The 16,182-nt window shown below is 36.1% G+C and overlaps 1 protein-coding gene and 1 long non-coding RNA gene across 5 annotated transcripts in view; one reads left to right on the top strand and one right to left on the bottom strand.

Moving 5' to 3' along the window:
- ZDHHC21 (zinc finger DHHC-type palmitoyltransferase 21) overlaps window positions 1-16,182 on the bottom strand; it is a 64,706-nt gene that overhangs the window by 8,307 nt on the left and 40,217 nt on the right. For all 4 annotated transcript variants that reach the window (XM_048223193.2, XM_048223189.2, XM_044386917.3 and 1 more), the window contains one exon: window positions 9,776-9,892. In XM_048223193.2, the coding sequence (XP_048079150.1) occupies window positions 9,776-9,892 (117 nt within the window). The remainder of the gene's footprint in view (window positions 1-9,775; window positions 9,893-16,182) is intronic.
- Window positions 43-14,262, top strand: LOC123001436 (uncharacterized). Its single transcript, XR_008959865.1, has 2 exons — window positions 43-11,630; window positions 12,475-14,262. It is a non-coding gene; the product is annotated as an uncharacterized LOC123001436 (long non-coding RNA).

Consider the following 16,182-nt stretch of genomic DNA (forward strand, 5'->3'; position numbering starts at 1 on the left):
CAGTTCTGTTGCATAATTTCCTCAGAATAACGTTTCACTTTGTGACAACACAGTCTGCAAATACATGAGGACGTTGATCATGGGCTTGGAGGAAAGTGGGGCCTCTGCTTCCACATCTGCACGGAAAGTGAATGAAGTAATTTGAACGGGTTCTTAGCACTGACGGGTGACACGCTGCCCCAAAACACTGTGGGAGCTTGTGCAACCAGGCCAAGGAAAAGACAGGACAGGTAAGTAAATGGCCTCAAATCACAGCTGTGGATAATACTTACAAACTATTTCGGGATAAGGCAGGCGACTACAAAGTCAGGCTACTACACCCATGATTATAGGAAATTTTTACTGGGCATAAGTTTACCGTTTGATCAAAACTTTGAGGTACTTATTTGTGGCAATAAAAGAATCAATCTCGAAGACTTTGGATTTAGGCTTCATATGCAAAAAGCTTTTATTTCCAAGTGCTTTTGACATCTTTCCAGAATCTGGTTCAAGAAGTAAGTAGAATAGTACCTGTTAAGTCATCATAAACAGATGGTTTTTCTATCAAAGAATGTGATGTTTACCATGACTTTTTGAACAGGATTTGTGAGGCTAGCCAAAAAAGGCTCTTTCCCCCCTCTCTAGAAATAGCAAATGCTTATCTCTGTCTGAAACTCAGCTATCAAGAATACCGTTCTAAGAAAAAAAAACACGATTTGTATTTGAATAGCCAAACATGGCACAAACATGGCCCTGGCACTTACAGAGCATGCTCAGAGCGACACAAGTCAACCTGCTATCACATTTGCAAACACAGGAAGAACTGCAAACTAGAGGAGGAGACCGGGTTCCTAATGCGAGAACACTGAAAACTGCTAGTGCCAGAAGTGCCAAATGAGGTTTAATATACATTTTTGGGTGTGTTGCAAAGCAGGGAAATGTGGAATATTTTAGAAAAAATGAACTAAAAATAATTAAAACAGATTTTGGTGCAGATAACTTCATTCAGCATAAAAAATTCAATACCTTTAATGACCATCGGGAAATGACCAATAAGATATTTGCCATCTTTAAGGAGTAGAAATATAATTTATAAATTCTTAGTTATACATAAAACTCAGCTATCCAGAAAAATTCGTTCTTCAAAGAATGATAAGAAACAAGGTTTTATATATGGTATATTGTCTACAATCAGGGTATCTTATGTCCAGAAAAATATTTATGTCACGATGATGGGTCTTATGACCAAAACACCTAGGACTTCCATCAATCCACATAACTAAGAGACACATGAAAATCCTTTCCTATTTTATTTTTAGAGAGAGGGAGAGAACGAGTGAGCACATGCAAGTGAGGGGGGAGGGGCAGAGGAAGAGGGAGAGAGAATCTTTAGCAGGCTACACACCCAGTGCAGAGCCCAATGCCGCCTGACCTCACAGCCCTGAGACCATGACATGAGCCAAAATCAAGAGTTCAATGCTTAACCAATTGAGCCACCCCGGCGCCTCTGCTTTCTTATTTTAAAACCTGAAAGTTTATTTTCTAAAAAAAGAATAAGCTGGAAACAGCAAGACCTATGTGGGCCTTGCCTATTCTATCAACCGATACTTAATCTTCTCCTGCTGGCTGATCTTATCCTAAGAAGTGATCTTTCAGGTTCAATCTGAGAAGGTAAGTAAAAATATCCTAACTAATAAGATTATATCTGGAATAGGGGGTAAAAAAGTTTCCTAACGGAGGAAAGTATTTATTGTTTGTTAGAAAAATTAGGAGGAGTGGGGGCCAGAGAGCAAGAATTTATCACCAGACATTTCCTGGTTAGCAGTCCTGAGAATCTGGCCCTCTTGGAACAGACAGCTTGATGATACAATCCATCCAACTGACTCATCCTGCTTTGAGTTCGTTTTCACTGAGCAACACTGCCATATATGTTGTCGTACAGGAGAAAGAATGTGCTGGAAAGTCCTTTGGCACACCTGACGACTGCACATAAGGGAATAAACAGTCAATCTGGTTTATACGACTATCGCTTTTAAGTCTGGAAGGTAGGAGTCATTGCTTCTGGACCTAACTCTGGAAACATTTTCAAAATGGACTTTCTCCACCTGCCAAACTGAAAACTTGATGCACGTTAAGAGCATTCTATCACAAAGACATGAAGACAGTTCAAACTAACCTCGTTGATCGCCTATACTCTTTATTCTTACTTTACTCTGCTGTACATACCTAATTCAGTGATTCTGTTGATTTAATCTGGAGTTAACAAAACTGCTCAGGAACTTTTTTCACAACCAGAGATTATATACCTGTTTTATCTATTACTAATGTCTATTAATTTTAAGACAGACTTTTGTTTGACTTCCCAGCACCTCTTATCAACGTATGGACAGTAGCTTTGTACCTTCCATAGCACCTAGCAGCATATGTTGCGTCGAGTGGGTACTCAATATATGTTTGCAGCACCAAAATCACTGAACATGGACAGAAATAGCATCATTCCTTAACTTTTTTCACTGCAATCCAAAGAGAGAACATTTCCTGTTAATCATAGCTCTCTCTCCTTCTATTAAGACAGGACTCACTATATTTCAAAATAATCGGTTCTTTAAGCAGCTATCTCCAACAGAGGACCAGCTATATCTTTAACAGAGAGCTGAAGTTCACATAAACATTTAATCAATCATGCAACCAAAGTGAGAAGGCAGCAGATCTTACGTGTATAGTCACTGAAAATCTCTTTTCAAAATAATTCCTGTACTTCTCTTCACCAAGCCACTTTCTGCCTGTATAAAACCTTAGGAAAGGTACTAAAACTCTGTATATCAATTTTCAAATAATAATTCCTTACTCATAGGTTTTTATAGGTATTAAATGAGTTACTATATGTTAGAGCCCTTAATAACTCCTCAATAAATGGCAGTCCTACTCTTTACTGATATTGCCTACTATACCTTTGATTGATATTGCTTCCTACTATATATACTCTTTTTTGAGAGGGCTTAGAGATATAATATCTCAATTACATCAGAATATAACTTCTAAAAGGTGGATTTTATAATGAAAGATAAAATGACAGGGCCTACGGGAGACTACACAGATATAACCCCATGTCTACAAAGGAGCTTATAATACAATTGAAAAAATAAGTTCTATGTACATAAACCAGGATTCATTTACTCATTTATCCATCTATCAAAAATTTACCAAGGACCTATTATAACACAGTCCTTAGCATCAAGGAGCTTACAGTCTAGTGAAAGTAGTCAGGTATACAAGATAACTGTACAGAAATACACAGAGAATGCCAGAGAGAATAGAATGGTTACATACAGCAACATATTGTTTAAGTAAACCTTATGCTAAATATTTGAAACCGCTGGAAACTATGTTCCCAATCAACACTCCAGGTCAACTACTCTTACATTTTTAATACAAAATTATACTTCCAATAAGATTTTTGGTTACCAGTATACTGGTAAGATGGTCTAATGTGCCTCTCTGGCTGAGATTTAGGGAGTAACTAATACATTGACAAAATGTGACAGAGAGAAGCACACGAATCGTTGTGGGAAAGATGTACAAGTTCACTGTAAGTATCGGATTCAGCGTTTTCTCCAATCCTACAGCAACGTTCTAAACAGATAAAAAATTCATGTAGATTCAGAGCATGAGAAAGTAAGATGAATGTTTGGGTAAAAATGCAAGTAAAATGTTTAGCTTCTTTACTAAAAAAGGCATCGATTTAATCACTAGAGCAATTAGTAATGCTTTGAGAAAATTAAAATGCAGTTATTCCTATGGAAGAACTTCTAGCCATAGATTGAAATAGTTTGTAATGACTTGTAATTTTATCAGAAATACGAGGAGGTCATGACACTGAGCCAGAGAGATAAACATCAATCTATTTTTCACAAAAGAACATGTTTATGCTGAAGAGCAATCCGATCCCACAAGGAGTAATTGTGATGCTAGCAGGCATTTTTTAACAAGAATACTTGCATATTACTGTGCAGTGTAACTTAGTATGTATTTAAACTAATTCCTTGGCAAGGGGGAAACTAGGTTCTATAAAGTGCTCTATATATTCAAAGCTCAAAGAAATATTAATTAGCTAATATTCGTGTATAATATTAAAAGCATATAAGAAATGGCACTTAAAGTCTTAATGATTTTTCTAGGTTTTTAAAAGCCACTGAGAAGATATTTCATGTAATATTACAACTAGAAGTATTTTATTAGAAATATGTTTTGTTTTTCTTAAATAAAACATATAATTCAGAAAAGAAAAGAAAATGCTATACAGAGCGCCCTTTACAAAGACGTTAAGTGAGCTGGGCTCAGCATAATTAACGATGATTTCCATATTTGCAACGCTGATCTGGAGTTGAGTAAACCAGACATAATTTGTACAGAGACTGTACTGAATGATGCTAAGTCACCGCATTGATTCAGTGGGATACTTGGCAAAATTTAATTCTAAGGATTAATAATCTCAGGACTACATTTCTGGGTACATATTGAAAGGCAGGTTAAGCCCACTAACTGTCTGATTAATGAGAACGCTATTTAATAGATAATCTCATTTAAACTAACTGAACATGTTGAACGTCAGATACTTCTCACTGCATAAGATAACCAAGTTAAAATTAAGTCACCCCTGCATTGGTGATTCTTTCTGTATTTAAGTAACCATGAGTCAGTATGTGGGGGGTGGGGGGACACCTCCCCCCTTTTATTTGAAAAGCTTTCCTTTAAGCTATCTTTGGGAATCCAAGCAGAGTCCAACAACAGTACCTGTGAGACCAAATGCAAAAGCTCAGTTTTTTTCTTGGAGAATTTAAAGCACAAAATCGCAGCGAAATACATCTTCCCCACCCTACCCTCAACCTCCCCACAACTGAGAAAAGCACTATGCTCCAGAGACGCCATCAGAAGCTTGAGCTATTATATAAACTCCGCGGTGCCCAGAAAACAAAAATGCTTGTATACAAAATTGAGATAAACTGTCAGAGCGGTGTCATGGTACACAATAGCTCACTGTCAGAGCCTCACCAGAAGGCGCTGCAGCAGCTGTTACATCGCTTCTTGATGAACTCTCCCCAAGCCCAGTGACTGAAAACATGACTAACACAATCATCCAGCACTGTTAGTACTGGTGCTCATCAGAATGGACGTTATTCTTGGCTGTGTGTGAACCCCTGCTCAATAAGAAATTCTGACAACATCAATTACATTAATAACAACATCACTATCCATTTCATTCGGAAACAGAAACAGAAAAAAGGCTAAACGGGCTAAGTAAGGAGTAATTAGAGTAATCTGTTCTCTAAATAAAGAATGCTTCAAAGCAGACTGCTTTGAAAACATTTTAACTTCGGTATTAATTTTAGTAAAAATGCACAAACATGTATTTCAACATATGTCTAAAATTAAATCTAAAAATAACCAAAGGTAATCCTTTAAAATTGGTTTTAAGATTAGTCTATTCCACAGAAACATCTGGTGGTGTTGAGATCTTTTAACCTTGGAAATGAGATTAGAAATCCACTGTTTTTAAATTTAATTTCTAGTTATTTTATCTGGGTCACAGATAATCTGCTCTTGCTAAATCTAAAATGACATCAGATAATCATGACTGTGATTATCCTGTTACCTTCTACTATCAATAAGAAGACAGGATCTTCCCTTTCGCATGAAGAGAAATGATTTATTTATTCCAAGTAAGAACAAGTAATGGGGAAAAAATTACTGAAAACAGATGTGTTGCTTCCTCAAAGCCTCAATCTAAACCAAAAAAAGACAGCATTTATTTTGCCTGTTTGTTGTCTAATAGGCCTATATTCAAGTTATGTAATGACATAGTTTATATAATGAAATAATACTCCTACCAGTGTTTTCTCGAAATGCTTCCTCGTCTTTGGGTACAGGAATAGGGGAAGGAAGAAGACTTCAGTGGAAGGATTAAATTTACCGTGATTTCTTCTTCTTCTTCTTTTCTTTCTTATGCTACCTAACAAATCCATCACTTCTTTCACATTTGTGAGAGATACATGGATTCAAATTATGACAAAACACACCCAGGTGTGAAATTTCCTCTGGATAGTCTTAATTTTTTTCATAAAATGAAAACAGCAAGCATACTGTATTTAAAAAAAGAGTAAGCAAAATCTCTATATTTTTAACTTTAATTAAAATATTAACTTCTATTTTATTTAAATACTACTAATTCATTAGATTTAAAATTAATACTGAGGTTTAACCACCTTAAATAATTAAGTCTTAAAGAGCCTTAAATCAATGTGAAGAGGAGTGCATTCTGGAAACCTTAAAAGAATTTTTTTTTTTAATCCAAAAAGAATGATGCTAGAAGGTCACTATGAAAGCCCAGGTAAATGGAATTGAAATTGACTGTAATTGTTCAAAGTACTTGGATTCAAGAGGAAGTAGGGTGAGTAAAGACTGGACTAATGAATGTATGCATTCTTTTTTGAATGTTTCACAAATGTATAATTTCTACAGACATCAGAACTGTCTAGTGAAGAGTATTCTGAGAGGGTACTACATGTATACAGAAAGAAATGAAACTTTTGGAGGAAGCATTATATAACAAATGTAGTTTCTACTGAGTTTTAGAAATATCAAAACATCAGAACCAACCTCCCCAGCTTTAGACAATGAAATGTTCTTCAATATCATAGCAAAAGAAAAAAATCATGCAATTTGAAAAATATTAACATGTTGGTAATATGGAATAGAGTCAGAACAGAATCTGATATTATACATCCTTTAAAAACCAAGAGATTCAATAAATAACTTTAGGGTCAACTCAGAAGTGAACATTCAAATTTCAGAGTGGGGATTCTTAAAAGATTTTGAAGCTTTTGTTGCCACCCCCCCCCCCACTCTCCAAAGCTTCTGGGGCTGCTGGGGGAGAAGGAAATTGCTGCCCCCAGCTATAAACCCCAACGGCCCTCGTAAGTAACTTGTACTCTTAGCAGCAACGTCCCAAATGTCCATTTCCAGTCATTCATCAGAAGAAATCGAAAAAAAAATCTGAGAATTCTCATTCCAGGAGATATAAATATATACCAATGATTTTGGTAAATCCAAAAGTGAAAATTCAAAAAATGCCAAGTATAATCTGGCAATTCTAATATCACTTATAGACAGACTATAATTATGAATTAGTATAAAAGTAGAGAAAAAATTTTAGGCAAAGACCTACTCTCATCCTCACCACTGTTATTAATACCATGTTAGTTGTCATCATTAGAGAAGTCAGGAGATACCGCAAAATATTTCAAGCTGAGTAACAATAAAAACAATTTAAAGAGACATTATACAATCCATGAACAGCCAATAAGAACATGAAGGGGAAAAAATGTAAACAAGCACTGAGCTCTATTAATGATTTGGATGGTGAACAATTTGATGCCTCTGATTTATTTTGATATGTATCAAAACAAATAACAGGTTGATTGACAGTTTGATAGGAAATAAAGCAAGTTTTCTAATGTTAATTGTGGTTGGGTATTCACTGTAAAATTCTTTAAAATTTCCTGTGTGTTTAATGTTTTTCCTATAAAACCTAGGGAGGAAAGGTTATTATGAGTACCTTATAAAGTATGCAACCACAGGTTATATAAGAAATCTGTTTTCCCCCCACTTCTGACTGTATTCTTCCCATTTTATTCAGACACTAGTTACCACTACCTGTATCTAGTTCTCCACCCCTAGGCAACCACTAATCTCCTTTCTCTTTCTCCAGACTTGCCTATTCTGGACATTTCACATAAGTGGAATTACACAGATGCAGGGCCTTTTGTGACTGGCCTCTTTCACTTAGCATAACGTTTTCAAGGTTCATACATGTTACAACATGTATCAGTACATCACTTCTTGTTATGGCAGAATAAACATCCACTGTATGGATAGTCCACATTTTGTATATCCATTCATCAGCTAACAGATACCTGGATTGCTCTCAGTTTGGGGCTATTATGTATGAATAATGTTGCTATAAATATTCATGTACAAATGTTTGCACGGACATACGTTTCATTTCTCTTGGGGATACACCCAGGCGTGGATCTGCTGAATGAAATGATAATTCCATGGTTAACTTTTTAAAGCACTGCCAGACTGTTATCTGTCCGCACTGTTTTCCATGCCCACTAGCAGTGTGTGAGGGTTCTGATTCCTCTATGTCCGGACCGACCTTTGTTACTATGTTTTTTTTTTTTTTATTACAGCCATCCTGGCGTGTATGAAGTGGTACCTCATCATGGTTTTGATTTTCATTTCCCTGATAACCAATGATGTTGAGCATCTTTTCATGTATTTGTTGTCCATTGGTATAACATCTTTGAACGAAATGTGCCTTCGGATCCTTTGGTGATGTTTTAATTAGGCTGTTTTTTTAGTATTGAGTTATAGTTCTCTAACCTAGATATAAAAGTCCCCTATCGGATACAAAATTTACAAATATTTTCTCCCATTCCATGAGCTGCCTTTTTACTTTTTTGATTGTGTCCTTTGAAGCACAAAAGTTTATAGTTTTATTTATCCATCTTTTTCTTGGTTGTTTGCACTTCTGGTGTCATATCTAAGACACTATTTCCTACTCCAAAATTTACTCCTTTGTTTTCTTTTAAGAGTTCTACAGTTTTAGATCCTACATTTAGGTCTACGATCCGTTTTGAGTTAATTTATGTATATGGTGTGAGGTAAGGGTCCAACTTTATTCTTTTGCATGTGCATATCTAGTTATCCTAGCAGCATTTATTGAAAAGACTTTTCTTTCCCCCATTGAATAGTTTTGGCACACTTGTTGAATATCAGTTGACTATATTTACATACATATATCTCTGGACTTTCAATTCTATGTCATTTATCTATATGTGTATCTTGTGCCAGTAGCGTACTTTTTTGATTACTGTTACTTAAGTTTTGATAACACTTTTTTCTTACTGTACATTGTTCTCACTGAACATATTCTGGTAAACACTTAAGTTTACATACACTATACATAACAATGGAGATCTTTTTTAACATACATGTTTATTCATACACATCAATAAATAGTTTCTACAAAATAAATGTGTAGAGGTTGATCAAAAGGACTGTGCATTTTAAGGTTTGATACACACTGACAATTTCAAAAGGGTTATCCCAATTTACCCCCATCAACGATATAGGAGAAAACCTTAACCTACATCTCCCACAATGCAGTATATTACCAAACTTTTAAATCCTTACTCAATATAATTTTTCTCACTTTTTGAACTTCTCTGTTGTGATAAATCCTACTTGGCTAATAAATACATGCCAAAAAAAAAAAAAAAAAACCAGTCAGACCCAGTTACTAATAAAATGTTTCTACCAGCAACTCCACTTTCTGGAATTTAACTTAAATACTTTAAAGAGGAAAAAGAGATGTTCAAAGTAGTGTTATTTGTAATATAGAAAAAAGATTACGTTGATCAACAGGAAAACTGTTAATTAAAATATGCTATATTCACTGAACAGAGTATATCCAACTATTAAAAGCTATAAACATGAGTTTGTAGCCATATAGAAACATGCTCATTTTTAAAAGCAGGATACAAAATTGTATATATACTCTGTACACCGATTGTAACTACGTTAATTACACAGGCATATGGAAACAAAAATATATAAATGACTATGTGGTAATTTTCTCCTTTAATTTCTAAACTTCTTGTCACTTCTTAGAATTAAGTTCGTAATTAGGGGATAAGTTCATAAATACATTACATTAAAAAAATATACTTACTGTGATGATGCCAATTAGTTGAGTATAAAAAAGTCCAGTTATTCCAACTAACATAGTAATGCCCATAAAGGCAGCTAGTCTCATTATGGCCAATTCATGTCTAACAACAAAGAGGTCCTATAAGAAGAAGAGAGAATAAAGACTTAAAAACAAATTGAAAAGTTACTTGTAATTGCAATAACAGTCAAGAATTAACCCATAACATTGACTCGTATTATCTTAAAGAAATACTCTCCCCCTTTTGATTTTATTACACTTAATCAATATATAAATATTTTAAAATTTCAAAAATAACTATTTTTAATTCATAGTAGCAAGCCGGAAAATAGAATTTTTACTACTCTTGTGTTGAAAAACCTTAATCCTAAAGTTGTAAATTAGTCACACTTACTTACTGTTTGTAGCAAAAAACAAAAAAACAAAACAAAAACCTCCAAAAAACACAAACAAAACATACAGTGTACAATCTTTGGTTCCACAAAAGGAAATTTTATTATTATCCTGCTAAAGAGTTTGAATGTACAAGCCTGATTCATGGTATTAAAGTTCAGGTGACCAAGGTACCCAGAGATTATGTCACTGAGTCAAACTGAGGGGGAAACACTGGTGATAAGATTGTGTGAACAAGCTAAGAGCCTACTTCCCTCATCCATCCATTTACCCACTCTAACCACCACCGCCAAGCACTGCGCTAAGTAACAGAAAAGTAAAAATGAGAAAGATATGGTTCATGCCCTGAAAAAGTTGCAGCTTATTTAGAGAGAGAAAACCCAATTTTATGACACTCCAAAACAGTGTGATACATGCTCTAACAGGAATGCGGCAGAAGACTGTAGAAACACCAAGCAATGCCTAGACAGGAAGGAAAATGTAAATGCTGTGAGGGAAAGCTCATTTCCTGGCTTTAAAAATGAGCATAAAAATGAGTGTCTTGAAAGTGAACCCAAGAAAGTGGTGGAAAGACAGGAAAACAAGAAGCATTTCATTTACTCTGTAAGCAAGCAGACAGACTAGACGAGAGTGAGATGGGGTTCTGGAAACCTACTGCAGCGAAGCTCCGCAGTAATACTTCCACAGTGGCCTGAAGCAAAGATGAATGGGAAGGACCCCCAAAACATAACCACCCACATGCTTTTTTAACACTGACTCAGGTCAAGGCTTAAAAGTATGCTGGTAGCAACATCAAAAATACGGAGGTCATCGAACCTAAGGAGCTTGCTTGAAACAAAGGAACGGATGCTTTTCGATGTATCACAATGACCCCCCACCAGACCCAAGCAGAAATCTGAGTCTACACCCAAACCACTCAATTCATTGGCCTGGAAAAACCTGAAATTCACCAAGACACTTACGGCGCTGTACAGCACTCAGATATTAGGGAGTCATTTCAAAAGCTCAGTGAAAAGAGCCTAACACAGAGTCCTTACAAAACATGTAAAGATGAAAAGATGGAGCTATGCGTGATACAAGAAATTAAGTGCAGTACGTTCTGCTACGATGCTGTCTGAAAGCACAAATTTGTTTCAACATGGTTGATACATGAAACAACAACTTGAGCACAAGAATTCTGTGTTTGCTTACGTGTGATTTCATCTGCGAGAAACCCTAGATGAACACGGAAAACTGCACCCGGCTAAATTAAGGCCCAAGGGAATACCCAAAACGCATGCGCACACCGAACACCTACCGACTACCACAAAGGATCGTGTGTGTTAGGAGCCACACTCATCCACGTCCGCTATTACCACCTTCCCTCAGGTTTCAGATGACTCTCCTCCCGTCACTTCCCAGCACGTCACTTACTGCAACCTGTCTGATGCCGACCGCCACAACAACATGGCAGGTCTCTTTTAAGGTAAAGTGTCAAGTTCGGTATCGTATTCATGTATTTCTTAACTATTTAACATGTGTGAAACCATGCTGCTGATTTTATTAGGTTCTGACCCTCCTGAGTGTCACTGACAAAGTTCTTGAGTGTTGTGCCTCCATCTTCCCATAAGCTCTGAGGTTTTCACTGCATAATTTTGCATAGTAGGGTGTATTTCAGAAATGCACATATGGTGTTACAGTAGAGCTTGGTGTCATAAAAATACCATATATGACCAAATAAAAAGCATCTTCCCTTCTCCCAGTGAAAAGCTTTCAAACAAATTTTGCCAGCTAGAATTTATAAATGTTGGGGATGATGAGACTGAAAGATCTAAATCTAATGTTACATTTATTCACTTGGTTGCACACTTATATTTAAGAGTATTCGTGTAAAACGGTAAAATGCTTCAAGAAATTTCTTTTTATCACTCTTAACATTTTCAAAACACAACTGCATTCCAAGATTACACACACATAATTAACATCTTCAGTACTAAATCCAAATCTTGGTCATTTAGCAAAGTTCTTCAGAGCATAACATCTTCACTTTATTTTAGATTTTTTTTTTTTTTATGTAGCACTTTTGGGATCTAAAAATTGGCTTGGGAAACTTTATCCAAATCACAAGAACCATTTTGCTATTCGAGATCTTGACGACATATTCAGTGTTATGGCTGAATGTGTCTCCCCCAAAATCCATATGTTGAAGTCCTAATTCCCAGTACCTCAGAATGTGACTGTATTTGGAGACCGGGCCTTGAAGGAGGTGACTAAGTTAAAACAGGTCCCTTAGGGTGGGCACTAATCCAATCTGACTGGTGTCCCTATAGAAACGGACACCAGGGATGCTCAAGCACAGAGGAAAGACCAGGTGAGGACACAGCGACAAGATGGCCCATCTGCAAGCCAAGGACAGAGGCGTCCAGAGAAACCCAACCTGCTGACTTCTTGCTCTTCAACTTCCAGCCTCCAGAACTGTGACACAATGAATTTCTGTTGTGTGAGCCTTCCAGTCTGTTGCATTTTCTTATGGCAGCCCTAGCAAAGGGATATCATAACTGTATTCCTTTATCATTTTCATTTTCCCCATTTCTTGTTAAGAAATGTGCTCATGGGGCTCCTGGGTGGCACAGCGGTTAAGCGTCTGCCTTCGGCTCAGGGCGTGATCCCGGCGTTATGGGATCGAGCCCCACATCAGGTTCCTCCGCTATGAGCCTGCTTCTTCCTCTCCCACTCCCCCGCTTGTGTTCCCTCTCTCGCTGGCTGTCTCTATCTCTGTCGAATAAATAAATAAAATCTTAAAAAAAAAAAAAAAGAAATGTGCTCATATCCAGAAAAATGTATAAGATGTAAGTTCAGTTTGGAGAAAAGTAACACTACCCTCTCAAGAATGAGAACATTTGATACCAGAGCTTTCATCTGTGCATTCGTGCCCCATCCCAGTCTCTCCCTCATCCCTACCCTGAAGGTAAAACTGACTCATTCTTCATACCATTTGGACACTACCGTGTTTTAGTTGTTTACTGCAAATACCTTCTACTCTGAGTCTACCTTTTCACTTTCTTTACGGTATATTTTGATAACTCCAAAGTTTCAATTTAATGTAGACCAACTTATCAATCTTTTCTGTCAGTGCTTTTTATTTCCTGTTTCAGAAACCTTTCCCAATCCTGAGGTAATAATGGCATTCTCCTATATTATCATCCAAAGCCTTTAAAAGCTTTATAGCTTTGCCTTTCACATTTAGGTCACTAATCCACCAGGAATTGATGTTTATTCTTTTTATGCACAGTGAATTATAGGGGTCTGAATTTACTTTTACTATATGGATATCCATTTGTATTTCCAGAAAAATTTTAATTAGTTTTTCAAATTACAATACACAGACACACACACACACACACACACACACACACTCTCTCTCTCTATTAAGCTTTTTATTTTCCCCCCAGAGGTCTTGTACTTCTTTGGCCATATTTAACTAAGGGGAACTACCTGTTTCTTGATTCTATTATAAATGGTTTTGCTATTAATTTCATTGTCTAAACGGTTGTCTACGTACACATGATTTTTCCCCTAATTTGTTAATGTGGTAAAAATACTGATTTTCTAATGTAAAAACTGCCTTTCATGCGTAAGATAAACAAAACTTGATCAAGCTGGTTACATATATATCCAGATTCAGTTTACTAATATTTTGTGTATTAGCTGTCTATCTATGTTCATAATCAGACTAGTCTATAATTTTCTTTCTTTCTTCATTATCTTTCATAAGTTATGTATTCAACATATGCTGTACACATAAGACAAGCTGGGGAGAGTTTCCTCTTTTTCTGTTCTTTTTAAAAGAGTTTGTATAAGACTAGAATTATTGTTTCCTTTCATATTTGATAGAGCTAGAACTCACTGGTAAATCTGTGAATATTCTTTGTGAAAGTTTTAACTACTCACTCATGGTTATAGAACTCCTCCTGTTTCCAATTTCTTCCTGAAGCAATTTTCTTCTTACAGCTATACTATGCTTACAGTCAGGAACTTCAGTACTGTTAAAGGTGTCAACTATCCAAACTGATGTATAAAATTAATACAATCCCAATAAAAACCCACCACCAGCAAAGCACATAGTCTAATGATGGCAGTTTTTTTTTTAACTTTACTTTGTTTGATTTGTACAAATTGCTAAGTAAGCCGTTTCTAAATTTCATAGGAATAAACAAAACACAATGAATACCATACCACTCCTACATAAAAAAGAAAAAGGTGGGAGGGTTTGATTTACTGTATGCATTCTGAATATAGGTAATATGGCCCCAAGGAGGGAGAAAATTGGTTCTTCCAAGGGGGGGGAATCACCTATTTCAATAGTTTTGTGGCCATACACAAATCAATCCTACCTGACAAAATCTAATTCCTTAGTATTTAATTTCATAGAGGGAAGGGGAGAAAATAACTAAAAAGGCTCCTGAAGGAGAAAAATAATGAAAAAAGAGGAGTCTCCACTGGATAACAAGATTTACTATAAAACTACGGTTATGACAGCATGGTACAACCACAAGGACAGACATACAGACCATTGGACTAGCAAAGAACCAGAAACAGATACACACATATATGGCGTGGTTTCTGACAAAGACGGCACCGCAGAGTGGAGTGGAAAGAATGATCTTTTTAATAAATGGTGCTAAATCAACTGGCTATCCATCTGTGAAAAAAAATGAAACCCTGACGCATACCTCATGAGAAACACGAAAATCAATTCCAGGTGGAAATGTAAAAAGTACAATACTTGGAAGACAAAATGAACCTGAAAAGCACTAACCAAAAAGGAAAAGACTGATAAGTTGGAGTAGATGAAAATTAAAAACTTCTGTTCAACAAAAAATATCACCAGAGAAAAGGTAAGCTAGAGAGCAGACGGTATTTATTACACACATACTCAAAAAAAGAGCTCAAATCCAAAACGCCCTACAATTAGCACACACACACAAGTCAAATAACGCACCCCCCCGCAAATAGGCAAAATACTTACCCAGGCACACTGCATGAAATAGGCTATTCATATCATCAGTAAACATATGAAAAGGGGCTCAACACCATTAGTCATTGGAGAAATGCAAATGAGAACACAATCAAGTACTGCCCATCGCCAGCAAAATGGCGAACTTTAAGACCTGAATGAGTATTAGTGGAGCTGTGAAGTACTCTGAACTTACATTCTTTTCTAGTGGGGGTTTAAATTCCTAGGACCACTTTGGAAAGCTGTGTAACAGTCTCTAAAGGAACACAGATATATCCTTTGAACACTATCACTTCTAGCTGCAAGTCCAAGGGAAATACATACACATATGCAGGAAAGACATGAACAAGGTTGCTTTCTCTGTAACAGCCCCAAACTGGAAACAATGTAAATGTCCATCAATAGAATGGAAAAATAAATTGTCTTATATTAAATGAAATACAGTTGACCCTTGAACGACACCGGTTTGACCTGAGCCAGTCTACTTACATCCAGATATTTTTTTTTACTATATTATAAGTGTATTTTCTTTCCCTTATGCTTTTATTAATAACATTTTTTCTCTAGCTTTCTTCATTGTAAGAATACAGTGTATAATACCTATACAAAATATATGTTAACCGACTGTTTGTTATTGGTAAGGCTGCCAGTCAACAGTAAGACTATTAGTAGCGAAGTTTTGGGGAAGTCAAAGTTATACATGAATTTTCAACTGCACAGGGGGTCAGCTCCCCTAACCCCTGTGCTGTTCAAGGGTCAACTGCACCATGAATAAATTTATAGTAATATTCATTGCAATGAAAAGGAACTATGTCTAATAACAAAAAGAATAAATCTTCTAAGGATTGCTCGAAGATGCTTTGTGATAATTCACCAAGCTATTTGTTTTTATTTTTGTGCACACCTCTGTGTGTGTGTTTTACAATGCAGAAGGTACAGAAAATGAAATTACACTGAAAAGAAAGTTGTGACCTTGAAATACACAATATAAAAATACTTTCTTAATTTCATAAATAGAAAC

Source organism: Ursus arctos, unplaced genomic scaffold, assembly GCF_023065955.2.
Source record: "Ursus arctos isolate Adak ecotype North America unplaced genomic scaffold, UrsArc2.0 scaffold_18, whole genome shotgun sequence".
Classification (NCBI taxonomy): Eukaryota; Metazoa; Chordata; class Mammalia; order Carnivora; family Ursidae; genus Ursus; species Ursus arctos.